Here is a 23,126-nt window from a genome sequence, read left to right as displayed (position 1 = left end):
AAAATAGAGAACATTAGCGTGTGCATCCTTGCATTTAATCGAAACTACGACATAATGATTAATAAAAATATATGAATATTTGAGACAACATAATTATAAAAAGAAAAAAAAAAAAAAAGCACATAATTTGACCAAGGCTTGATAAAGTAGCCTTGGAAGAGACTTAACCGACCACATAATAACACATGGGACCAAAACCATTCATATTTTGTAGGCCCCAATGTTTTAAATTTGATGTAATTTAAATAAAATTAAAAAATAAAATTACGACTTATCCTTAAGCTCTTAACTCGTTGAATCGTAGCCGTCCATTTGGCTTCCAGTGGGTACTAACCGTCAAAAAAAAGCATTAAATGTATGACGAAACTAATAACAAAACCGTTGAGAGTAAATTGTCGGGTCGCACATAATAAACCATGGTGATGATGCCACGTGTCCTATCTGTTTAGGGTTTCCCGCATGCCAGTCAACTACCGAAAGAGTTGACCGTCATACGTGGAATGGGACCCGCTGCGTTTATTTTTCATGCATGTGATTAATGGTTCTTTTAAAACTATAAAATAATTTAATCCAATAATTTTTTTTTTCTCGTACTTATCAAATAAATTATGTTGCTTCTGTTATTATCTTTTAATGAAATTGGTGGCATGTTTTTTGTTATATTAAAACAAAACATAATTATAAAAAGTAATTGAATTAATTGCAAACTAATGACATCATTAGTGATGGTTTAAAAATGATTATTGATTACATGTATTTAATTATTTCAAATTTATCTTTTAAATTTTGTAAAATTACTTTTTGGTCCTTGCATTTTCAACAATTCTTTTGTTTAGTCCTTAAAATTAAAGAACAAAAATGTATATTTTATCTTTGGTAAGTTTTGAAAATAGATTAAAAGTCACGCAAGACATGAAAAATAAACATTTTAATATTTTTAAAAATTACTAAAAACCAGGTGTTTTAAAAAAAATAAAATTTTAATTGAATTATTAACTTATTTTAATCATTCAAATAAATGAAATAATTCTCCTCCCATATATATATATATTTAATTTTTTAATTTCATAATTATTTTTTAAATAGGTAGGAAATATATATTAAAATTGAGTTGTAAGTTATACTTTAATATTTAAAAAAATAAATAAATATTTTATAAATTTACAAGATCCAAACAATTGGATTTTTTTAAAAAAGTTGAAACCCAGTTAAACTCAATCTAAAAACACTCTTGAAATCTCAAATATTCATTTAAGGAAATAAAAACTGTAATAAAAAATTATTTATGAGAAATAATCACAATTAAAAAAAAAAAAAACAACAAAACAAAACAAAAAACAAAACAGTATTCTTGTTTAATTTCACTTCATGCATGAGAAACAAATTGGAACGGATGATGGTCAGGTTGTTTTTGTTCGTGTCCCAAACTGTACGAAGAATGAGGAAATAAAAAATAAATAAAAAAAGCCCAAAAAAGGCATCCAATTAAATACACCACTAACAATATAAAACATTTTAAACATTTTAAAAAACGACATTTTCTGTTCATGCACCGACAATTTGACCTCTACTTCTACTGTCATATTGATTGACTTTTAAGGTCGGTTTTGTAACAGTTTTTTTTTTTTATTATTATAATTTTGTTTAATCTTATAAATCTACCAAAGTTTTGTCACATAATCTAACATTAAAAAGCATATATTATACAGAAAATAATTTTATTTATAAAAGTCAAATATTCCCTTGTTGTGAAATGTGAATATCCATTTTAAAAAAAGGTCAAATATTTTCCATATTCCCACACAAACCCATCTTCCTCCTCCTCCCCTTCTTCTATATAAACCCTAATCCACCAACACAAAATTACAACTCCTCTCTTCTTGTTCTTCATTCAATTTATTTTAATAAAGCTTTAATCTTTACAAAATGGTGGTAATTAGTCTCTCCATTGGGTTAATTACATGGGTTTTAGTTATGGTTTTGTTCTTGAAAGTGGTGGTTTCATGGTGGGTTTTGCCTGTTTTGGCTCTTCAAAAGTTGAAGCGTAATGGGTTTCGAGGTCCTCCTCCAAGCTTTCCTCTTGGAAACATTGCTGAGATGAAGAGGATAAGGAAAGCTTCCGCCGCCATTAATGGCGATCCCCATTCCTTCCCTTCTTCCAAGGTCTCCCATGATATTCACTCCACTGTTTTCCCTCACTTCGCTCAATGGCAGGCCTCTTATGGTAATCAACTAACCCCCCCCCCCCCCCCTCTCTCTTCTTTATTTGATTCTTAACAAAATCGGTATGCACCAAGCTCCAGTTCATGAAATTCTAAACTCGAGAGAAAAATTACATATCAATTACTGTCGAATTATACTCACCGATGTGACATTTTGATTGATAAGCAGTGATAACAATATATTTTTTTTAGTATAACATATGAAAATTTAAATTTATATCTAATTCTGTAACGGCTTAAATTCACTACAGATATTGTCCTTATAGAAGGTGGTTTGTTCTCCTCCCCACCAACCTGAGACATCACATATTCATCCTTTTTTTAAAAAAATATATATTAAGAATATTTTAATGTAAATTCAAAATAGCTATCCCATATATATAAAAATGATTTTTTTTAAAGATAATAACTGTTATTTTGAAAATTTTAGATTTAATTATTTTTGTATTTTTAAAGGTTTAATGTGTATTTATTTTTGTGTTATAGGGAAGAAGTTTATATATTGGTTGGGGACAGAGCCATTTTTATACATTGCAGACCCACACTTTATGAAGAAGATATCTGAAGCTGTGATGGCAAAGGGTTGGGGGAAGCCAGCCGTGTTCCGAAACGATAGGAGACCGATGTTCGGCGATGGCCTTGTCATGACCGAAGGCGACGACTGGGTTCGCCATCGACACATTCTCACTCCCGCTTTCAACCCCGCCAACTTGAAGGTAACTTATTTCCTTCTTTCAAATAAGACCTTTTACAACTCAACACTTTGTTATTAATTTCGACTTAAAACTCTAAAACAAACTTATTTCCAAAAAAAAATAATAATAAATAAATAAATAAATATATGGTAGGAAGGATTAATTTGTTTAATTTTTTATTTATTGGAAAAAGATTAATTAATATTTGTTTATATTAGTGGTGGATTATTATGGTGGAGATATGACATCATTATATTGCCCATATATCGAATGAAAAGTTAATTAAATGATTAATTGATGGTTTGACAGATAAGATTGATTTTGATTTGTCCCTTTTTTTAAAAATAAAAAATATAATTTTTTTATATTATCTATTTCAAAAAAAATCTCATTCTTTTTAAAAATTTATAATATTATTCTTGATATTTTATAATCATTTAAAATTATATGGAGAACGTCCCAATCACATGTTTAGGTCACGTGATAAAAATAAAATTATTAAGTAGTTCATAGTTAGTGATATGGTCTTTTTGGATAATTAAATAAAAAATAATTAACGAATTTTTTAATTTTTGCAGGCAATGACAAAGTTTATGGTGGAGTCCACCACTAAAATGCTAAACAAGTGGAGCAGCCTCGTAAACTCCGCCGGTGGCGAAATCGACGTGGAGAGAGGAATCACGGCCACCGCCGGCGACATTATCGCAAAGGCCAGTTTCGGAATTTGCAACGATGGCGGCCGAGACGCCTTCGACTACCTCAGAGCTCTTCAGTTCACTCTCTTCCAAAACAGCACTTACGTGGGCGTTCCTTTCAGCAGCCTTTTTTTCTGCCCGGGCCGAACCCTAAGCGCCAAGCGGCTTGGCGCTGCAATTGACCGCCTCTTTTTATCCTTAGTGTCGAAGAGGAAACTGTCGCAGGATTCCTCCTCTGATTTGCTCAGCCGCTTGATTGAGGGTGAGAAGAGCACCGGCGACGGCGGAAAGATGGGGCTGACGACAAGAGAATTGGTGGACGAGTGCAAGACTTTCTTCTTTGGCGGCCATGAGACGACGGCGCTGGCGACTAGTTGGACACTCCTGCTTCTGGCAACGCGGCCGGAGTGGCAAGATATTTTACGAGAGGAAATCAAAGAGGTTATTGGAGATAAGGAAATTGATTTCAACATGCTTTCTGGACTCAAAAAGGTTAGGGCAATGATAACTTTATCATCCTAATTAAAACTTCAATTTCTCGTTAATGACCACAAGGTGTTTGATAAAATGCGTGACAGATGGGATGCGTATTCAGTGAAGTACTTAGGCTATACCCATCAGCTCCTAACATACAAAGACAAGCAAAAGGAGACATTGATGTTGGGAGCATGACCATCCCAAAAGGGACCAACATATGGATAGACATCGTCGCAATGCATCGCGACCCGGATCTATGGGGCGACGACGCGAATGAGTTCAAGCCAGAGCGGTTCGTGGAGGACAGCATTCGTGGCGGGTGCAACCACAAGATGGGATATTTGCCATTTGGATTTGGTGGGAGAATGTGCATTGGTAAGAACTTGTCCTCTATGGAGTATAAGATTGTGTTAACGCTAATTCTCTCTAGGTTTTCACTCTCTCTGTCTCCTAATTATTCTCATTCTCCTGCAACTTTGCTCTCTTTAAGACCTGCCCATGGCCTTCCTCTCATTGTAACCCCCCTTCACCCTTAATTTTCCTACTTCCTTGAGCCTTTTATAAACTAAAATGCTGTTGTTTCATTCAAAACGTTTCTGTTTTATTAGCTCGATTCGAACCTGTGAACTGTTGGTCGAGAAATCGCTCGACCGTCAAAACTTGAATTATAATGTTAAATACAACTTTATTACATAATCTGTGCTATAAATTTATCTGGTATGTGTTGTGTCCTCCCCTGTGAAGAAGCTGCCATGAACAGCTATTTTGCTTTATAATCTTTTCAAAAGAATTTGCTTGATTATTGGCAGAGTTAATTATGGTATAAGATTATGGCAAGTAGAGTCGCATGGATAAGCACAATCAATCTCCTTTATGTTCCTTCTGTTAAAGTACCAATCTCCAACTGTTCCTGCTATAGTCTGCAAAATATGATTTTATTTGAACAAAAAAGATTAAAGTACAAGTTCAATAACTTATTTGACACGAATTTGAAAGTTTTCGAGTAATTTAACGACTAAAAAACGAAACCCATTTCTGAATTTGTGGGTTGTGATTAAGAAAGAAGTACCTTGTTGTCAATTGTTGGGGAGCCCTTTGCAAACCATGTGTTTTGTGACTCACTTTGGCAATGAGCAAAACATGAATTTATGAACATTCCTCCTTTGCTTGAATATTGATAGAACAATTTTAATGCAGAAAGCATACTCGATCTTAGACCTAAATATTCAAATGAATGATAATATATGAACACTACAAAATTGGAATTTTATTGAATATGTAAAAGAGACCTAGAGGGAATCGATTCCGCTTCATGGTGACCACGTATCTAGGATATATGAGCTTTCTCGGCTACCAAACAAAGTCGGATCAGTTATGTAACAGCTGAAACACAGCATTAGCAGATATTGTCTGTTTTAGTCCATTACGTATCGTCACGATTTTAAAATGCGTCTGTTAGGTTGAGGTTTCCACACTCTTATAAAGAATGCTTCGTTCCCTTTTCAACTGGGATCTCACAATCTACCCCTTGCGGGCCAGCATCCTCACTGACACACCACTCGGTGTATGACTTTGATATCATTTATAACAGCTCAAGGATACCGCTAATAGATATTGTCCGTTTTAGCCTGTTATGAATCGCCATTAGCCTCATGGTTTTAAAACACGTCTACTAGAGAGAGGTTTCCACACTCGTATAAGAAATGTTTCGTCATTCTCCTCTCCAACCGTGTGAGATCTCACAATCCACTCCCTTGGGGGCTCAGTGTTCTTGCTAACACACCGTCCAGTGTCTGGCTTTGACACCATTTGTATCAGCCAAATCACACCTTTAGTAGATATTGTCCGCTTTAGCCCGTTACACATTGCGGTCAACTTCAAAATTTTAAAATGCGTCTATTAGAGAGAGATCTCCACCCTCTTATAAAAAATGCTTCATTCCCCTCTCCAACCGACACAGAATCGAACTTGAAAATTAAACCAGACCGAACTTGAAAAACACCCGAACACTAGGGACTAAGCCTAAATTTCTTGTACTAAATTAGGGAAGGGGAATGTAGAGAGATACCTTGCAGCTGCTCAATCTGTTGCTTACTACAGGCTGCTGGATTCATTTTGCAGTGTTTCCATCGTCCATGTATATCAGCAGATGGTGGCACCAATCCATGATGAAACTATTTGATTCATTATTCAAAGGGCTTCAAATCAGTAATGAAATTGACACTTAAATTACATTATCACATAAAAAAGGAACAACATTTGTTTACTTGGTAAACATCATAAGCTGAATTCAGAATGAAAAACGGTGTGGCTATGTACTTCAAGGCATACTGTGGGAATATGCACTGCACATTATGAAACACACAAGAACTTTAGAAGCATGTAAAGTAACGTAAAATGAAGTGAATGTAAGTAAACAAGTACCAAATCTGGAAGGGTAGAAGAGGCTGTGCAGTTTCCATTCAGATTTGGGTTCATTCCCTGTCATCCACACACCTTGTGGGTATCACATTAAACAAGACATTAGAATGTGTTGATATTGATGGAGAAAGTGAGGTACCTGGAGAGCCACAAGATCCTTAAAGAAGCCCCTCATGGTGTGTGTTGAACCAATGTCTTGTCTGGGAAGATGAAGCATTAAAAGGGCACACAAAATCATGAACTTTGGAGATGGGTATTGAGAAAGAGTGAAGAACTCACAAGTCAAGAAAAAATCCAGCGTCACTCAAGCATTTGACAGTTGCGTTTCTTGGTAAATAGTTGGTGAAATCTTCACAGTGCAGAAACGTGGCTAGACCCCCAGCTGAGCAACCAGAAAGCAAAGCCTTCAATACAACAATAGCTTCAATTTCTAGCATCCATGTCGTTTTTTCGAATGTTTTCGTAAGAACAATCAAACCCGTTATAAAGAAACGAAGTTAAAAAATTAAATAGTTATTAAACGGGATTTTAGTCCTTGAAACGAAGAAAAATATACATTTTTGTGCAAGAATAATATACCACTCGTCACAATCGCACTCTTACAGCAACAGAACAGTGAAGATGTGGTAGTTATTCTAACCTAATGAACAAGTTAGTCGTGAGAAATTCGAATTTCGCAAACAACGTCGGTGTATAATTGAGCCTCAGGTCACGTTTGCGAGAATTGTTTTAGAAAACGTGAGAGAGGAAATACATTTGAAAATAATTTGAAAGAATCGAAGGAAACAACGTTATATGACTATAAGCAAATAAATAACCCTACTGCTTAAGTATCATATAATCTAGGGGAGGAAGAATTGATGACTAGTAAGGAAAAAGTCAATGCGGGCATTTATTGAAACCAGGTAATCCCGACATTCTTTTTTTGTATTTTTGTCGTGATAGGAGAGGAATCAATGGTTACACATGAAGACCATAATAAGACATGTTTTATGTTAATACCTTATTTGCTGTCCCCAGCCCTTTTGGTAGAAGGTCAAGAATGGTGGATTCCCATATCTTTTGGCCTTTGAAATAAAGCGGTGATGTCTGTAATTTGTTTGGAACCAAGACATGAAATTAGACAGAGACATGGGTTTACGAGGTTTATAAATAAGGACATGAAACATAACAGTAATGTCTGAAAATTTACCCCGTTGTGGAACAATGCATCTCCTCCAAATGAGCCTCCGTCACAGTACCTCAGCTTCACACGGTTCCAGTTATAAAAATCTGGTTCATACACAAAATTTATCAACGAGATGTCTATTTAACTTGTAGTAAATGAGATTGGAAATAGAGTTTATATTGCTCGCTAATTGGAGAGAGAAAGAGATTAATTAGGCTAAAATGGATTATATACCTGGATTAAGAGAAGCATTATTGCTGAGGATACCATTGAAGTCTTCCCATTTGTTCATCAACTGCGTTGAACCTCTACGGCTCTTGGCTCTCTCCAAACAAGACTCCACGTCATTGCACCACCCACCTCCCTATTTTTCTCAATTTTACAATTTTACCATACTTAAATTCTACTAAATTACATATATGCCCCTAAACTTTATATTTTCTTTTTAAAAAATATTATATAAGTTTCATCTCTCTACACTATAAATTCATCCTAATATAATACTAACTTGACACGACTTGATCGTAACTAAACTAATAGTTGATTGGATCAAGTCAGAAAAAATGTCATTCGTTGATTTTTTATCCAATATTCTAAGGCAAATAATAATTGAGTTCTTTTCTTACCGTGAATTTACTTATTGAGCCAAAATTCTGTGTAATAAGATAGGTTTATTAATACTTTGACAAATTTATTAAAAATGATTATTTTTAAATTTATATAATTGACACAGTAAGATGAGAATATTAATAATTGGAAATTTTAGAAAATTTATTATTTTAAAATTTGTATAATGTCTTTTGAAATAAAAAACAAAAATGCCACTTCAAAAAAATAGTATATATATGTTAATTACTAATTATCCGTTATATTTTATTTCGATTTTCTCTTTTTAATTTCTTATTTTATTTTATTTTATTTTTACCCCGCGTGCCCATTTGAGGGTTAATAAGTATGTGGTAGGAGTCGTACGTGTCGTGTGCTCATTGGACTATCCGTAGTTAATTAAAATATCCAAAAATAGAAATATGCAAAATATAAGTTAAAAGATTAAACTGAAGAGAAATGATTGACCTCGAACTGTAGAAGCCAGTTTCCGGCTCCGGCGCCGAATCCCCTGTCGAGGTGGTACGCCGGCAAGCTGCCGTCCAAACAAACTGTTCCAAATGCAAAACAAAACAGAATCCGATCAAATTCCATCAGAGAAAAGTAAATGAACTGAATGTATATCTATTTCACTTACAGGCTCCGACGGAAGAGGCATTTCTAACCACCGTCATCGCCACCTGAAGCCGTGCTCCGGCGAGCGGTAGTGACCGTAGCGCTGCAGCAAGAAGAAACAGAACTGCTAGGAATGGAGGTCGGAAGGCGGCTGGATTCATCTTCAGGCGTCACCGGCGATCAGCGACTCGTCGGAATTGGAATTTATTTGGAGGGAGGAAGAAGAACGGGGGGTTTTTATAGATTTTACGTGTGTGTTTATTACGTAGTAGTTGGCTAAGCATTTGACATTGAATATGGTGTTATTTACGAGAATTGCCATTAATAGGAACTTTATATTAAAAAAATAAAAATAAATGCATGTAAGTCTAGTAGTGATATATCATATAGGAATGAAATAAAATAAATAAACTAAAACAAACATTAAAAAAATTATATTATTAAAATTGATAATAAAAAATCAATTTATATTTTTTGTATGGTAAGGAAGAAAATTGATTTATTTAAAAAGTTTAAAAAATGTAGGATTAACTTTAGTAATTTGTTTCAATATTTGACAATCATTATTGATTAATTTGCCTTTTCTAGTGCGTCATTTACCTTAAAAATCTCCTAATCAATCTTTCCAAATAATAATAATAATTACAGATTAAAAATATTTTCTCTTCTGCTATTTTTTTAAATAAAATAATTTTGCTTTAATAAATTAAAATTAATTATTATAAAAGAGAGGGACTGTTGACTTAAAGCGTTGAATAATTTTGGTCAAACTGGAAAATAATGGAAGGAATTGTGAGGGACAGGCTATTGAGTTGATTTGACTCACCATATTTACGTATGATTTATAATTATAACTTACCAATATTAAATTTGTACATTTATTTCATTTTGATAAACTTTTGTTTTTTTGTATTTTTAAGGTTGAATTAATAAAAAAGAAGTATTATCTAAAAAATATTTAGAAACTTAAAAAAAAAAATCAAATAATATTCTTAAACACAAAAAAAAAATGCTTTCAGATAGAAAAGTTTTAATATTTTTATTTTTTAAAAATATAATTAAACTTTAAGATATTTTTTAAAATAAAAAATACTCTTTAATATTTCTCATATTTTCTTCTCGTTTTTTTTTAATATCATCTTATTTTACTTTTCAATCTCTAATATTACTCTTAATTATCTTTTTTATTGAAATATTGAGATTTTAAATAATCATTAAAACATAAATATAAGATATTTCAAGACTCAAATAATTAACTTCATTATTTTAAACTCAAATAAATTAGCTATTTGAGTGTTGAAATTTATTATTTTGTTTAAAATACTAAAAAAAAATTAAGAGAAAAAATGGAAAAAATGGTGAAAAAATGGTGAATCGTTGAATTATATATTTAAGCATTTTCTTTCCAAAGTTTATTGATATTTTATATATTTAAAATAAATTTAAGGATATTAATTAAAAAAATAATAAAAATTAAAGATTAAAAGATTACTTTTGAAAAACTAATAATTATTAAAAGTTTAAAAGATATTTGAAGGTAAAGGACAAAAAAAAAAAAAAAAAAGAAAAAAAAAATCATTCTAAATATAGTTTTATTTAAATTTTTTTTTATAAAGTGTTTTAAAAATTAAAAAATATTTTTGAGAGAGTAAAAAGTTGGAATACATTTTTTTTATTAATTTAATTTATTTTAAAATGTATTATATATAATATTAAATTATAAATTTAATTCTTAAATTTAAAAAATGACGTATAAAATACTCTAAATTAAAAAAATATTTTGTGAAGTTAAAATAGGTGGTACAAACTTTAAAGGGCACCAACTAAATATATAATATAGCATAATCATTATATTCTTAATTCTTGTTTTAGTCTTATTCTATTCTTATATTGTATGTGCAAATACACTTCTCTACTTCACAAGAACGCCGAATTTGTAATTCAGCGAACTAAAATTTCCTTAGCATTCAGCTCTTCACTTCGAGTGAATAGATTTGTCTGATCAGAGTGGCTAGAAGGGAGAGCCCTTTGAGTTTGAAGACCTTCAAAGTCCAAGGTTAGTCTTCTTTGTTAATCTTCTGATTTTGAGGAACCCTAATTTTGCAATCATCTCGTCTTTCAAGAACTTTGATCGCTTGTTGTGTACGTATCTGAATCTGTGTACGCGCTTGTTCTACTTCAATACGCGTAGGATTTTATTGCTTTAGTGTTCTTGCCCTAGATACATGTTAGTCTGTGGATAAATGTTGTCAATTGACTGGTGTTTCAATTGGAAAAATGATGGGATTTGCAATTCCAGGCCCCGTCGACCCTTTATCTGAGGAAAACCGAGAAATTGTTTCGAGGAATTACGATTTTAATCCTTACGACGGTTGGTAGTTGATGTACAATAGGCTGTGTTTGTAAGTTTTTCGGTTCTTGGGCTTATTCACATAATGTTGATCATCTTTTGCTATCTTTATAGTGATTTAGTTGTAAGCTGGATGGAAACCGACTGCAGTGATTGTTGGAGCTTTTCATTCAAACGTGTGTTTATTTGTTTGGTTGAATTTTTTATGGCTCATTTTTATTTATTCGTCACCATTCATGACCTTTATTTATTGCATAATCGTGTATGAAAATACTCTTTCTGCGATGACCTTAAATGGTGGATTATTGAAAGCGAGCATTCAACCTCGCTGAATGGTTCTTCATATTTGAGTCAAGTTTTAACAGATTTTTGTTCTGAAGATAACTCTCTTTGTTCTGTTTGCTGTGTGTGTGTGTGTGTGTTTTGTTAATTAACTGCTGCTTTTGGTCTTGCAGGTTGCACAAATTCTCTGGTCAAGTATACATCAGAGAAAGAATGCAACTTTGGTTGCCTAATTTACAATTTCAGGAGTTTTAAAATAGACAACGAAATTGAAGAAACGCAATTAGTTCATTATGGAGCCTTTGTGGAAACTTCTATATTTGCTGGAACCTGCACCTGTCACTCTTATTGTGACTGCAGTGGCTGTTACATTTGGATCTGCTTTCCGGGCCCTAAATTATGGAAAGGAAATGGAGAGAAACCATGATTTTTCAGAAGCATCCATTACCTTAGACAGATCCCAAGCGTTAATGATCCCAGTTATGAGTTCTTGCAGTTTGCTTTTGATGTTCTACCTGTTTTCTTCCATGTCTCAACTTCTTACTGCATTCACAACTGTCGCTTCTGTTTCATCCCTCTTCTTCTGTTTAGCTCCCTACATGGCCTACTTAAAGTCCCAGTTTGGATTGGCTGATCCTTATGTATCGAGGTGTTGTTCCAAGTCATTTACACGAATTCAAGGGTTATTATTGTTGGTATGTTCTGGTTTAGTTGCAGCTTGGCTTGTTTCTGGGCATTGGATTTTGAACAATTTGTTAGGAATTTCAATATGTGTTGCATTTGTCAGCCATGTACGTCTCCCTAATGTTAAAGTATGTGCAATGCTCCTCGTTTGTCTCTTTGTATATGATATATTCTGGGTCTTCTTCTCTGAGAGATTCTTTGGGGCAAATGTAATGGTATCTGTGGCAACTCAGCAAGCATCAAATCCTGTTCACACAGTTGCTAATAGTCTGAGTCTTCCTGGTTTGCAATTGATAACTAAGAAGCTCGAGTTACCCGTCAAGATAGTCTTTCCCAGGAACTTACTTGGTGGAGTCATTCCAGGAAAACATGCCACTGATTTCATGATGCTTGGTCTTGGTGATATGGTATGCATTTGTATTTTCCTTGCACTATCTCTCTTCATATAACTTCCTCCAGCATCAGTTGTCAATTTTCTGTTTCTTCAGTTTTGCATATTTAATTGGTTGTTCATCTTTCATTGGAAAGACTTCATGAAATTAGTAATCTGCCCGTTAAAAGACAATTGCAATGTTAACCAAGGTTAGAAACCCTGCAGCTCAACATTATGCTCTATCATATGTAAATCGTTTACTTCCCAGGGCTCAGACTCTGCAAACATTTCTGACTGCAGATGGATATTTAGGGATCTATTTCTGTAAGATTTTCTACCTATAAAATGAAAATACAATACTTTTCATCCTGAGTTGATGAAATATCCCAAAACTAGGGTTTCATGTTATAGAATCCCATTTTTGTGTGTATGTGTGCGTAAATATTTAGCAGGAATATCTAATCTCATCGAGACAATGAGCCTACAGAGGGATGAAAGCCTTAACGCATACTAAGGAGTACTTAAACTATAATGACAAAAGCAGCATGTAACTTACAATAAGAAACAATAGGAAATCATCCTAAAATGCCCAGGGAAGGGCTGTTTGGAATGTTGAGGAGGGGAAAATCTGGTTTTTAAATTAAGCAGCATAGGAGCAAGAGATGAAGATATTAATGTGTTGTCTCAATCTTTTTGCTCATAAATCACCAGCCTACGGTGAGCACTGAGCACTAAGCTAGGGTGTCAAGCTTTTTTTTTTTTTAAAAATGTCATATAGTTACATTGAACTATTTACTTAATATTTGCATTTGTATTTCATGTCAATATACGCGTAGTGAAATCAATTATTGTGGTGTCTGTTTCTAAAATCTGGTGGAAATTAACATCAGAGAAACCTTGTCACATCCGGATTATTTCTGTGGTGGAAATTGTTATCAATTATTTGCTGTTTGTTATGTTGATTGTGATGGTAACTATTGCTGGTGTTCAATAAAATTTTTGGTACTTGATTGAATGTTATCCATCTCAGGTGAACTTTTATGCTTGAGGATTCAACATGGTAATTGATCTTGTGAAGGGAGAACCTAGGGCAATTAAAAGTAGAAGAATTCGTGGGTTATCCTTCGAGAATTAAATAACTCTCTCAAAATATAAAGCATCGTGCATTTCTAAGTTCTCTCGTATGTTATAGGGTGAAATAATAGCATATGGGTTTTGATTTGATGAATGTAGGAGGTGCAAAGATCTTTTTGGTTTATTTAAAAAACTTGAGGTAAAAACTGTTTTGTGGTTACAGTTGGCAGTTTAAACATGACTTGGCAACTTTATAGAATGTTGTAGAAGGTTTTGTTGTGAATTTCACTCCATTTTGTTACATAATCGTATCCTTCCTACACTGCGTCGATCGATTCGCTGCTTATCTAAGGTGTTTCTGTAATGTTCGTTGTTTCATATTGTAGGCAATTCCTGCCATGTTTCTAGCTCTAGTTCTTTGTTTCGACCATCGGAAAAGTAGGGATACAGTCAATCTCTTAGATATCCACACAAGGGGCGGCCACAAGTATATTTGGTATGCCCTACCTGGGTATGCCATTGGGCTGGTGACTGCTCTAGCTGCCGTCGTCTTGACTCACTCACCTCAACCTGCTCTATTGTATCTGGTAAGCCATTTCATCTTTTCTACGTCAATCCATGTATGCATATTTTCACAAGAGTTTAGACTTCTGGAAAAGTTGTCCAGCTTCTCTGTTGTCCTCCACATTTCCCTACTTACGAACTAGTTCAATTAGTGAATCTTTTTGTATCTCAAGTTTTTGTTCTTACAAATTTTCTCTATGTTGAGCCTACCTCAACAATTGAAGCGCGACTCAACAGATAAGGTAGTAACCTTTCTTATAGGTCGAAAATTCGTATCTCCACCTAACTAACTACACTATATTCTCAACAATATATTATGGCTGATATTTTTCCTTTTTCATTTGTGGGATCGGAGATTCAAAGTCGTGGATCTTTTTTACATCTCTAAGTTATTGAGAAATTATTTTAAGAGGCTTGCCATATGTCGCCGATAGTTTTGCGCTATTGAATATAGGAGACAGACTGAGAAAGTATTTCGTTTTTGTATCTAGTAGTTATTAAGGTATATAGAAATTTTGAAATTCATATTCTATGATTATTTCGAGGCAGCCACGTTCGAGGTAACTCTCTGAATTATTGTTGTTATGGATTCCCGAATCGTAATATGTTGTGCAGGTACCTTCTACATTAGGACCTGTTATAGCCATCTCTTGGATGAGGAAGGATTTTTTGGAGTTATGGGAAGGTCCCTCGCCGAACCACAATGATAAAGTGCGCCAAGTAGAAGTAGTTTGATGGTGAAGAGAATTGTAAAGTGATTTGCTGTATCAAATGCTATCATCCTTCGGAAACATTTGTCATTTGTATGAAAATTGCACGCCTTACTAAAAGTCTATTTAAATGCCCAAACCCACTGGTGAAAAGAAAATATATATTATATATCACTTCTTACATTTTATTTTAAGCACAAACGTACTTATAATAATTTAGCCATAGAAATATTTGCAGTCTTATTATTATTATTATCATTATTATTTCCATTTAGCTACGTGTTTTATATTAATAATTTTTTTAAAGAAAATTAATAAAAAAAATATTTATTTTTGTGGAATAAATTTAAATGTTTTTAGCCAACATGTTCAAATTTCTCACTTAAATATAGAATTAAATGAATGAAAAAAGAAACCCATTTCCCTTTAACTAGTTTAAACAAAATTATATATATCTTTAGCTAAATTAATAAAAATATTTAAGCTTCGATAATAAATTTATTGTTTTTTTTTTTTTAAAATTGAGTATAAAAGTTTCTTTTATTTATTTATTTTTTTTGGAAAGTTTTTAAAAAAGTATTACCATATTTTAAAAACAATTTTTAAGATTTAAAAAAGTTTTTAAAAAAGTGAAATTGTGTTGTTGGAGTTACCTTATTGAAACATGGAAGTGACGACAGACAAGACGGGAAATCAAATGAACAAACAAACAAACATCTTCTTGGTTCGGATAGAGAGATAAGTAAAAAGACTCCCTTTTCTTCCGCCCTTTTATCCACCAAAATCCCTACACCTTTTTCTCATTCAATTCCTTCTTTTTTTTTTTTTTACAAATTCAAGCTTGAATTATCTTCCTCAATCCAATCTTCCCCAATTTACAGTAAATTACTCAATCTCCGTTTGGAGTAGGTCTTTTCATGGCTTCCACTCCTTCCACATGTTCGCCCAACTCTCTCCAGCTTCGTCTCGCTCTCAATTGCAAGAATTCCCCCAAATTCCCTTTCCTTCCTGTTCGCGCCACAGTGCGGAAGTTGGATCCTCGCCTCCGGGTGATTTCCCGCCCTATTGTTCATAATAGCGCGAAAATCGCGCGAACAAATGGACTGCGTCGGAATGGAATTTGTTTTGCTGGATCGGATTCCAAGGCTGATGGATTCTCCGGGTGGTCGGAATCGGATTCCGGCGAGGAGGATTTGAACTTGCGGAGAAAGAATTGGTTGGCAGGTACTACTTATCTTGGTTTCCCCCCCAAATTTTAATTATTGGGCTGCAATTTCTTGATGTTAATGTGGTCCTTTTGTTGTTTTGGTGTTGTTTAGGGCCAACAATTTAAACATTTTCGTTTTGAAATTTTGATTAATGGTTTTGAAGTAGTTTCTTTCAGGGTTGGTGGGGATTGGAATTACTGGATTCATCCTCGTCTCTGGAATCACCTTTGCAGCATGGTCAATAAACAAGCAGAATTGTTCCAGTGAGTTGTTTTCTTCAAGAATGCTTTTCTTTTTTGTTTCTTTTTGAGCTGTTCTTATCTGATTGATGAACAAATATGTATATACGTATAGGACAAAAGGCACAAATGGAGGCCTTAAGTACGCACCAAGAATTATTGTTGGACTCTGATTCTGGAAATGATAAGCTTGGTGAAGATCAAAAAGAAGATAACAGTGTCAATGCAGATGATGATAATCATGAGGAATTTTCCTCATATACAGAAAATGATGAAGCTCTCAACAAAAATCGAGTTGGTGATGTTGCTGTTGTCGAGGAGTTATCAGGAAATGATGTTGAATCTTCATCTAATAATGATAATGTCAATAATGTTGCTTTCTTGCAAGAAGATATCCAATCTGATTCCTTGTTAGCTGTTACGTCGGTCGCTTATGGAAGTTCTGAGATCGATTCGGACGTTGATTCTGGTTTTAAAGATGTAAATTCTGGTACAGAAGTGTTAACTTCTGAACCTGAAATGAATGATGAACCGGATAACTCGCCTGAAACGAAGTATGATTTCAGCTCTGAAAAGTTTCCAGTCTATGATGATAGTTCATCAAATTATATTTCTGGCTACCAGGATGAGACAGCTGATCCTCCTGTAAATGGAATCGACGATTCTTCATTGCATGAATTGGGATTAGTTGACAAAGAGACCGTGACCGAATCATTGGAAGGAGTTCTGAACCCTGGCAAAACCGAACAGCTCTTATCTGAGGAAACTGGATCAACCATAGAACAGCAAATAGGAAGAGGATTGTCCGAAGCTGCGTTTGTCTCCGTCACAGCTTATCCACTGGCAGATGATCAAGAACAAAATCATGAAACAACCATGAATAGTTATGCTGCCGAACCGGAACTACAAGGGAATTTATTTTCTTCTGCAGGTGTTCCTGCTCCTCTGGTTTCTGCAGCTGTTAAGACACTTCCTGGCAAGGTTCTAGTTCCTGCAGTTGTGGATCAGGTTCAGGGGCAGGCGTTGGCAGCACTGCAAGTTTTAAAGGTACTTTGTGATGCCGTTCCAAATGCACGTGCATCGGAATGTTCATTTTGTTGGATTGATCTTGTCCTAAATATTGTAAATTCTTCAGGTGATTGAGTCTGAAGTTGAGCCGAGTGGTCTATGTAGTCGTCGGGAATATGCTCGTTGGCTAGTGTCTGCAAGCTGTGCGCTTTCAAGGTAATTATGATTGCGGATTTAGTTGACTGAAGGATTTAGACTTTAGGAATCTGATGGTCCGATGAATTGTTATAATCATAGGAACACAGCATCTAAAGTATACCCAGCAATGTATATAGAGAATGTTACCGAGCTTGCTTTTGATGATATTACTCCTGAAGATCCTGATTTTGCATCTATTCAAGGTCAGTAGGATATTGGAGTTTTGGGATATGAGCTTTTCTGTTCTACCTTCTAATTCATCTATATGTTTCAGGTTTGGCTGAAGCTGGACTGATTTCGAGCAAGCTTTCGAGACATGATATTCTTTCTTCATTGGACGACGACGAGGGTCCTTTTTATTTCTCTCCCGAAAGGTTATTGTCTTTTGTTCGTTTTGGTTTGCATTATTCTTTTGATTTCCATCAACATTATGAATCTTTCCGGTTATTGATTAGATATATCAAATCACCTGATGTAATTTGACATTTAAAAGGACGGATCAAATCCTTTTATTCTTGTGAGATTCACATTGGTTGGAGAGAGGAACGAAGCATTTATTATAAGAATATGGAAACCTCTCCCTAATAGACGCGTTTATTGTCCAAAACTGCAGCCCGCTATCACGTCAAGATCTTGTGAGTTGGAAGATGGCCCTAGAAAAAAGACAGCTACCTGAGGCAGATAGGAAGGTCAAATTATTTGAAACTTGACCTTTTGTTTTCCACATTTAGAATTTTGTGTTTACAAATTACCATCTTTACCGAACTTTGGCTCGACTAAAATGCAGACACTCCACCAAGTTTCTGGGTTTATCGATACCGATAAGATCCATCCAGATGCTTGTCCTGCGCTAGTTGCCGATCTTTCTGTAGGCGAACATGGAATAATCGCTCTTGCATTTGGTGCGTACATATAATAGCAATTCGTGTTTTTTTTTTTCCCTTTCAAAATTCCTTTCCAATTTTTAAATCAACTTTGCTTCTTAAAGGATACACAAGGCTATTCCAGCCGGATAAGCCTGTAACAAAAGCACAAGCTGCCATTGCTCTTGCAACCGGCGAGGCTTCTGATATCGTAAGCGAGGAGCTTGCAAGGATTGAAGCCGAGTCAATGGCGGAAAACGCTGTGGCTGCACACAGTGCTTTGGTAGCTCAAGTTGAGAAAGATATTAACGCCAGCTTTGAGAAAGAACTCTCGATCGAAAGGGAAAAGGCTGACGCTGTGGAGAAAATGGCAGAAGAGGCGAAGCAAGAATTGGAAAGATTAAGATACGAAAGAGAGAGAGATAATATCGCCTTGATGAAGGAACGTGCTGCTATTGAATCGGAAATGGAGGTTCTTTCGAGGTTAAGAAATGAGTTGGAGGAGCAGTTGCAAGGCCTGATGAGTAATAAAGTAGAGGTATCTTATGAAAAGGAAAGAATCAACAAACTCAGGAAAGAAGCTGAAATTGAAAATCAGGAGATTTCCCGCTTGCAATATGAGCTTGAGGTTGAGAGAAAGGCGTTGTCCATGGCCAGGTATGGTTTTGCAACTCTTTTCTTGTATGAGGCTGACACTGAACATGAAATATTTCATTGAATTTAGCTGTGTTTATAAAGCAATAGTTAAATAATAAGAAATAAGAAAAAAAGGCTAACTTGAGCTAGCTCGACTAGATAAGACACGTAACGGCCCACATCAGTTGGACCGTTACAATTGGTATCAGAGCCGATATGTCAACAAGGAGGCTGAGCCCGAAAGGGGGGTAGACACTAGGCGGTGTGCCAATGAGGACGCTGGGCTCCGAAGGGGGTGGATTGTGAGATCCCACATCAGTTGGAGAGTGGAACAAAACATTCTTTATAAGGGTGTGGAAACCTACTCCTGTTTTAAAACCGAGAGTGGAACAAAACATTCTTTATAAGGGTGTGGAAACCTACTCCTGTTTTAAAACCGAGAGTGGAACAAAACATTCTTTATAAGGGTGTGGAAACCTACTCCTGTTTTAAAACCGAGAGTGGAACAAAACATTCTTTATAAGGGTGTGGAAACCTACTCCTGTTTTAAAACCTTGAGGGAAAACCCAAAAAGGAGAATATCTGCTAGCGGTGGGTTTGATTTGATGCATTTTTTCTGTGTGCGTTCTTGTGGAATTTAATGCATTTTTCTGCCTTCAATTTAACTTTGACGCAGATCTTGGGCGGAGGAAGAAGCAAAAAGAGCAAGAGAACAAGCAAAAGCACTAGAGGAGGCAAGAGATCGCTGGGAAAAGCAGGGCATCAAAGTAGTCGTCGACAGCGATCTCCGGGAACAGGAATCTGCTGGAGATACTTGGCTCGGTTCCAGCAAACAGTTTGCAGTGGAGGAAACGGTTGATAGGGCCGAGAACTTAATGGACAAGCTTAAAGGAATGGGTAGAGAAGTAAGAGGGAAATCCAAAGACATAATTGAGATGATCATCCAGAAGATAGCTGTGCTGATATCAAACTTGAGACAATGGGTTCGGAATGCTGGTGAGAAGGCTGAAGATGTAAAGAATGTGGGCATCGCAAGGGCAAGTAGATCGGCCACTGAACTGCAACAGAGCAGTGCAGAGATGGGGTTGGCCCTGAAGGAGGGAGCTAAGCGAGTTGTGGGAGATTGTAGGGAAGGAGTAGAGAAAATTTCCCAAAAGTTCAGAACATCGTACGGTTAAGAAACAAGCGATGGAGCAGGTGAGTGATGATGATGTACTGTAATTCTCAAATAAAGTTGGCGTTCAACTTTCAAAATTTTGCTAACCTACTTTCTATAATGGAAACTTCAATCCATTTCTACCCACAGCCACAATCTAAAACAGGATAATTGGTTCCATTTTGTTCATTTTCTTTTGCTGATTTAATTCGCTTTCCTCGTTTTTATTTTTATTTTTTATTTTTAAACATCTTTAATGAATTGAACTAAATCAAACTGAAGAAAGCCCAATAATAATTACTAGAGAAAGCCCAATAATAATTACTAGAGAAAGCCCAATAATATTTACTGCAGAAAGCCCAATAATATTGATTGGATAAAGCCCAATGAAGAAGGCCCAATAACATTTACTGGAGAAAGCCCATAGTATCATCCGAAGTGAAAGCCCAATAACGTTTGCTGGAGAAAGCCCAATAATATTTTCTGGTGAAAGCCCAATAGTATTTATTGGACAAAGCCCAATGAAGAAGGCCCAATAACATTTACGGGAGAAAGCCCATATCGTTATCCGAAGTGAAAGCCCAATAATAATTACTAGAGAAAGCCCAATAATATTTATTGGATAAGCCCAATGAAGAAGGCCCAATAACATTTACTGGAGAAAGCCCGATATGATTTACAGGAGAAAGCCCATATCGTTACCGAAGTGAAAGTCCAATAACGTTTACTGGACAAAGCCCAATAATAATTACTATAGAAGCCCAATAATATTTATTGGATAAGGCCCAATGAAGAAGACCCAATATCATTTACTAAAGAAAGCCCGATAAGATTTACAGGAGAAAGCCCATATCGTTTACCGAAGAGAAAGCCCAATAACGTTTACTGGAGAAAGCCCACTATATATTACTAGAGAAAGCCCAATCATGTTTATTGGATAAAGCCCAACAAGGAAGGCCCAATAACATTTACTGGAGAAAGCTCGATAAGATTTACAGGAGAAAGCCCGATAAGATTTACAGGAGAAAGCCCATATCGTTTCCCGAAGTGAAAGCCCAATAACGTTTACTGGAGAAAGCCCAATATTAATTACTAGGAAAAGCCCAATTTACTGGGGAAAGCCCATTAGTGTTTACTGAGGAAAGCCCATTAGTGTTTACTGGAGAAAGACCAGTAACGTTTGCTGGAGAAAGCTCAATAAGATTTACTGGAGAAAGCCCAATATAGCAATATAATATTAAGGAAGAAAGCCCAAAAGATCCTTTAGAGACCCAGCACTCGTCAATATCTCCTTATAAAGCAAAGCTTCTGAAACCCTAATCCTTCAGCTTCGCTTGCCTCCGATCACTTGGTTTTAGTCCGTCCGAGAAGGTACGAACCCTTTTTCTCTCTCTCTTATACGATAATTGAACAGAATATTTCTCAGATAGGTTGTTTGCTCTAGATTTTGATTCTACGATATTGATTTCGTCCAAGAGTGTCAACTTTATTTGTGAATGTATTTTTGTTCTTTATTTTTTTGAACAGGCAATGGCTCCGAAGCAGCCGAATACTGGTCTCTTCGTGGGACTTAACAAAGGGCACATTGTTACAAAGAAAGAGTTGGCCCCGCGCCCCTCTGATCGTAAAGGAGTGAGTTAATTATGCACTAACTCAATCTAGGGTGTACATTGCGTTATCTTATATGCTCTTCAAACTATTCCGTTTTTATAATTTTATCTAGTTCATGTTCTTTTTGGGGATTTTAGTGATGGCTACAACCAGGGATTGCCTTCGACAAAATGGAACTTGGGAGTGTTGATTTATTGAGATATTTGTAATCTTATGTATATTATAAATTCATGTTATTTACTTAGCTCAAATGCAAGGGGTTAGGTCTTGATCATACATTTGATTGTTTGTGAATTGGAAGCATGAACTGAAACCTACTAGTTTTGGTCCGTTATTAGTTTCCTTAAATGATTTTCCGACTGTTACCCTTCAAAAGTTCTTATTGACGGTAATGCTTAATGTTTGTTTGTGCCCAATTAGATCGTTAATGTTTATAAAATAGTACAAGAATTCTCATTGTGACGCTTTTGAGCCATATGCATATAATTACTCTGTTTTCATATCATACAAATTTAAGCTTGTTTGTTTTGGAATGTTTTTGCTTCAATGTTATTTTGGCTGTTGATAGCTAGAAGTAATTGACATTAATGATTAATTTTCACATGAATTTGATTGATACCATAGAAAAGCAGCAAGAGAGTTCTCTTTGTGAGGAGTTTGATCCGGGAAGTTGCTGGTTTTGCACCATATGAGAAGAGAATCACTGAGCTCCTTAAAGTTGGAAAGGACAAGAGAGCACTAAAAGTGGCCAAGAGAAAGTTGGGAACTCACAAGAGAGCTAAGAAGAAGAGAGAGGAGATGTCCAGCGTTCTCCGCAAGATGAGGTACTTATACAAGTCTTTCAATTTCTCTAACTATGATTGAATTGCTTCCTCGTAATATAACTTGATTCTTTGATCTTCCTTCTTGAAACAGAGCTGGTGGAGGTGGTGAGAAGAAGAAATGAAACGCGTGTGGTTAATTTTGAAGCTTCGAATTCCCATATTGTTAGAAACATGGTTTTAGATTGTTATGTTTGTTATCCAAAATCTTCAATGGATTCTTAATCCTTATGTTAGATGAGTTATGATGGCATGTATTACAACTTTTAAGTCTTCTTTTTTGAAGGAAACTTGCGGCCATTTGTTTCTCTTTTGATATAATTGCCATTAGCTTCTTACAAGGAATGCACCCTTTTTTTTAATAGCCTCTGATAACCCTTTATTTGGTTCCACAAAAATGGTAGTAATTTCAAAGATTCTCCACAATTGCCGGATTCCCGACCGATTTCC

At 35.2% G+C, this 23,126-nt stretch overlaps 5 protein-coding genes across 5 annotated transcripts; 4 read left to right on the top strand and 1 right to left on the bottom strand.

Moving 5' to 3' along the window:
- The first annotated feature begins 1,869 nt into the window (after positions 1-1,869).
- LOC111802031 (cytochrome P450 714C2) lies at positions 1,870-4,785 on the top strand. Its single transcript, XM_023686288.2, has 4 exons — positions 1,870-2,224; positions 2,709-2,938; positions 3,496-4,104; positions 4,191-4,785. The coding sequence occupies exons 1-4, from the start codon at positions 1,927-1,929 to the stop codon at positions 4,623-4,625; spliced, it is 1,572 nt and encodes a 523-aa protein (XP_023542056.1). The 5' UTR covers positions 1,870-1,926; the 3' UTR covers positions 4,626-4,785.
- A 30-nt stretch (positions 4,786-4,815) lies between these two features.
- On the bottom strand, positions 4,816-9,081 carry LOC111802033 (pectin acetylesterase 9). The gene is made up of 12 exons (XM_023686290.2): positions 8,922-9,081; positions 8,753-8,835; positions 7,913-8,042; positions 7,703-7,782; positions 7,513-7,599; positions 6,790-6,914; positions 6,650-6,710; positions 6,514-6,570; positions 6,357-6,434; positions 6,158-6,263; positions 5,159-5,307; positions 4,816-5,009 (listed from the first exon to the last, which is right to left on the bottom strand). Exons 1-12 carry the CDS (start codon positions 9,058-9,060, stop codon positions 4,905-4,907), a joined length of 1,200 nt encoding a protein of 399 aa, XP_023542058.2. The 5' UTR covers positions 9,061-9,081; the 3' UTR covers positions 4,816-4,904.
- A 1,693-nt stretch (positions 9,082-10,774) lies between these two features.
- Positions 10,775-15,130, top strand: LOC111802122 (signal peptide peptidase-like 1). The gene is made up of 4 exons (XM_023686386.2): positions 10,775-10,955; positions 11,705-12,622; positions 14,049-14,249; positions 14,842-15,130. Exons 2-4 carry the CDS (start codon positions 11,825-11,827, stop codon positions 14,959-14,961), a joined length of 1,119 nt encoding a protein of 372 aa, XP_023542154.2. The 5' UTR covers positions 10,775-10,955; positions 11,705-11,824; the 3' UTR covers positions 14,962-15,130.
- Positions 15,131-15,660: 530 nt separating this feature from the next.
- On the top strand, positions 15,661-20,433 carry LOC111801768 (uncharacterized). The gene is made up of 10 exons (XM_023685915.2): positions 15,661-16,160; positions 16,321-16,407; positions 16,499-17,430; positions 17,519-17,607; positions 17,689-17,792; positions 17,864-17,963; positions 18,203-18,278; positions 18,377-18,491; positions 18,578-19,109; positions 19,765-20,433. Exons 1-10 carry the CDS (start codon positions 15,854-15,856, stop codon positions 20,264-20,266), a joined length of 2,844 nt encoding a protein of 947 aa, XP_023541683.2. The 5' UTR covers positions 15,661-15,853; the 3' UTR covers positions 20,267-20,433.
- Positions 20,434-21,461: 1,028 nt separating this feature from the next.
- LOC111801413 (large ribosomal subunit protein eL36) lies at positions 21,462-22,997 on the top strand. The gene is made up of 4 exons (XM_023685407.2): positions 21,462-21,615; positions 21,772-21,876; positions 22,480-22,679; positions 22,771-22,997. Exons 2-4 carry the CDS (start codon positions 21,775-21,777, stop codon positions 22,799-22,801), a joined length of 333 nt encoding a protein of 110 aa, XP_023541175.1. The 5' UTR covers positions 21,462-21,615; positions 21,772-21,774; the 3' UTR covers positions 22,802-22,997.
- The last annotated feature ends 129 nt before the right edge of the window (positions 22,998-23,126 follow it).

This window comes from Cucurbita pepo, chromosome 9, assembly GCF_057944985.1.
Source record: "Cucurbita pepo subsp. pepo isolate OVF chromosome 9, ASM5794498v1, whole genome shotgun sequence".
Classification (NCBI taxonomy): domain Eukaryota; kingdom Viridiplantae; phylum Streptophyta; class Magnoliopsida; order Cucurbitales; family Cucurbitaceae; genus Cucurbita; species Cucurbita pepo.
Note: the sequence above shows the minus strand (reverse complement) of the source record. Positions and strands in the feature narration are given on the sequence as shown.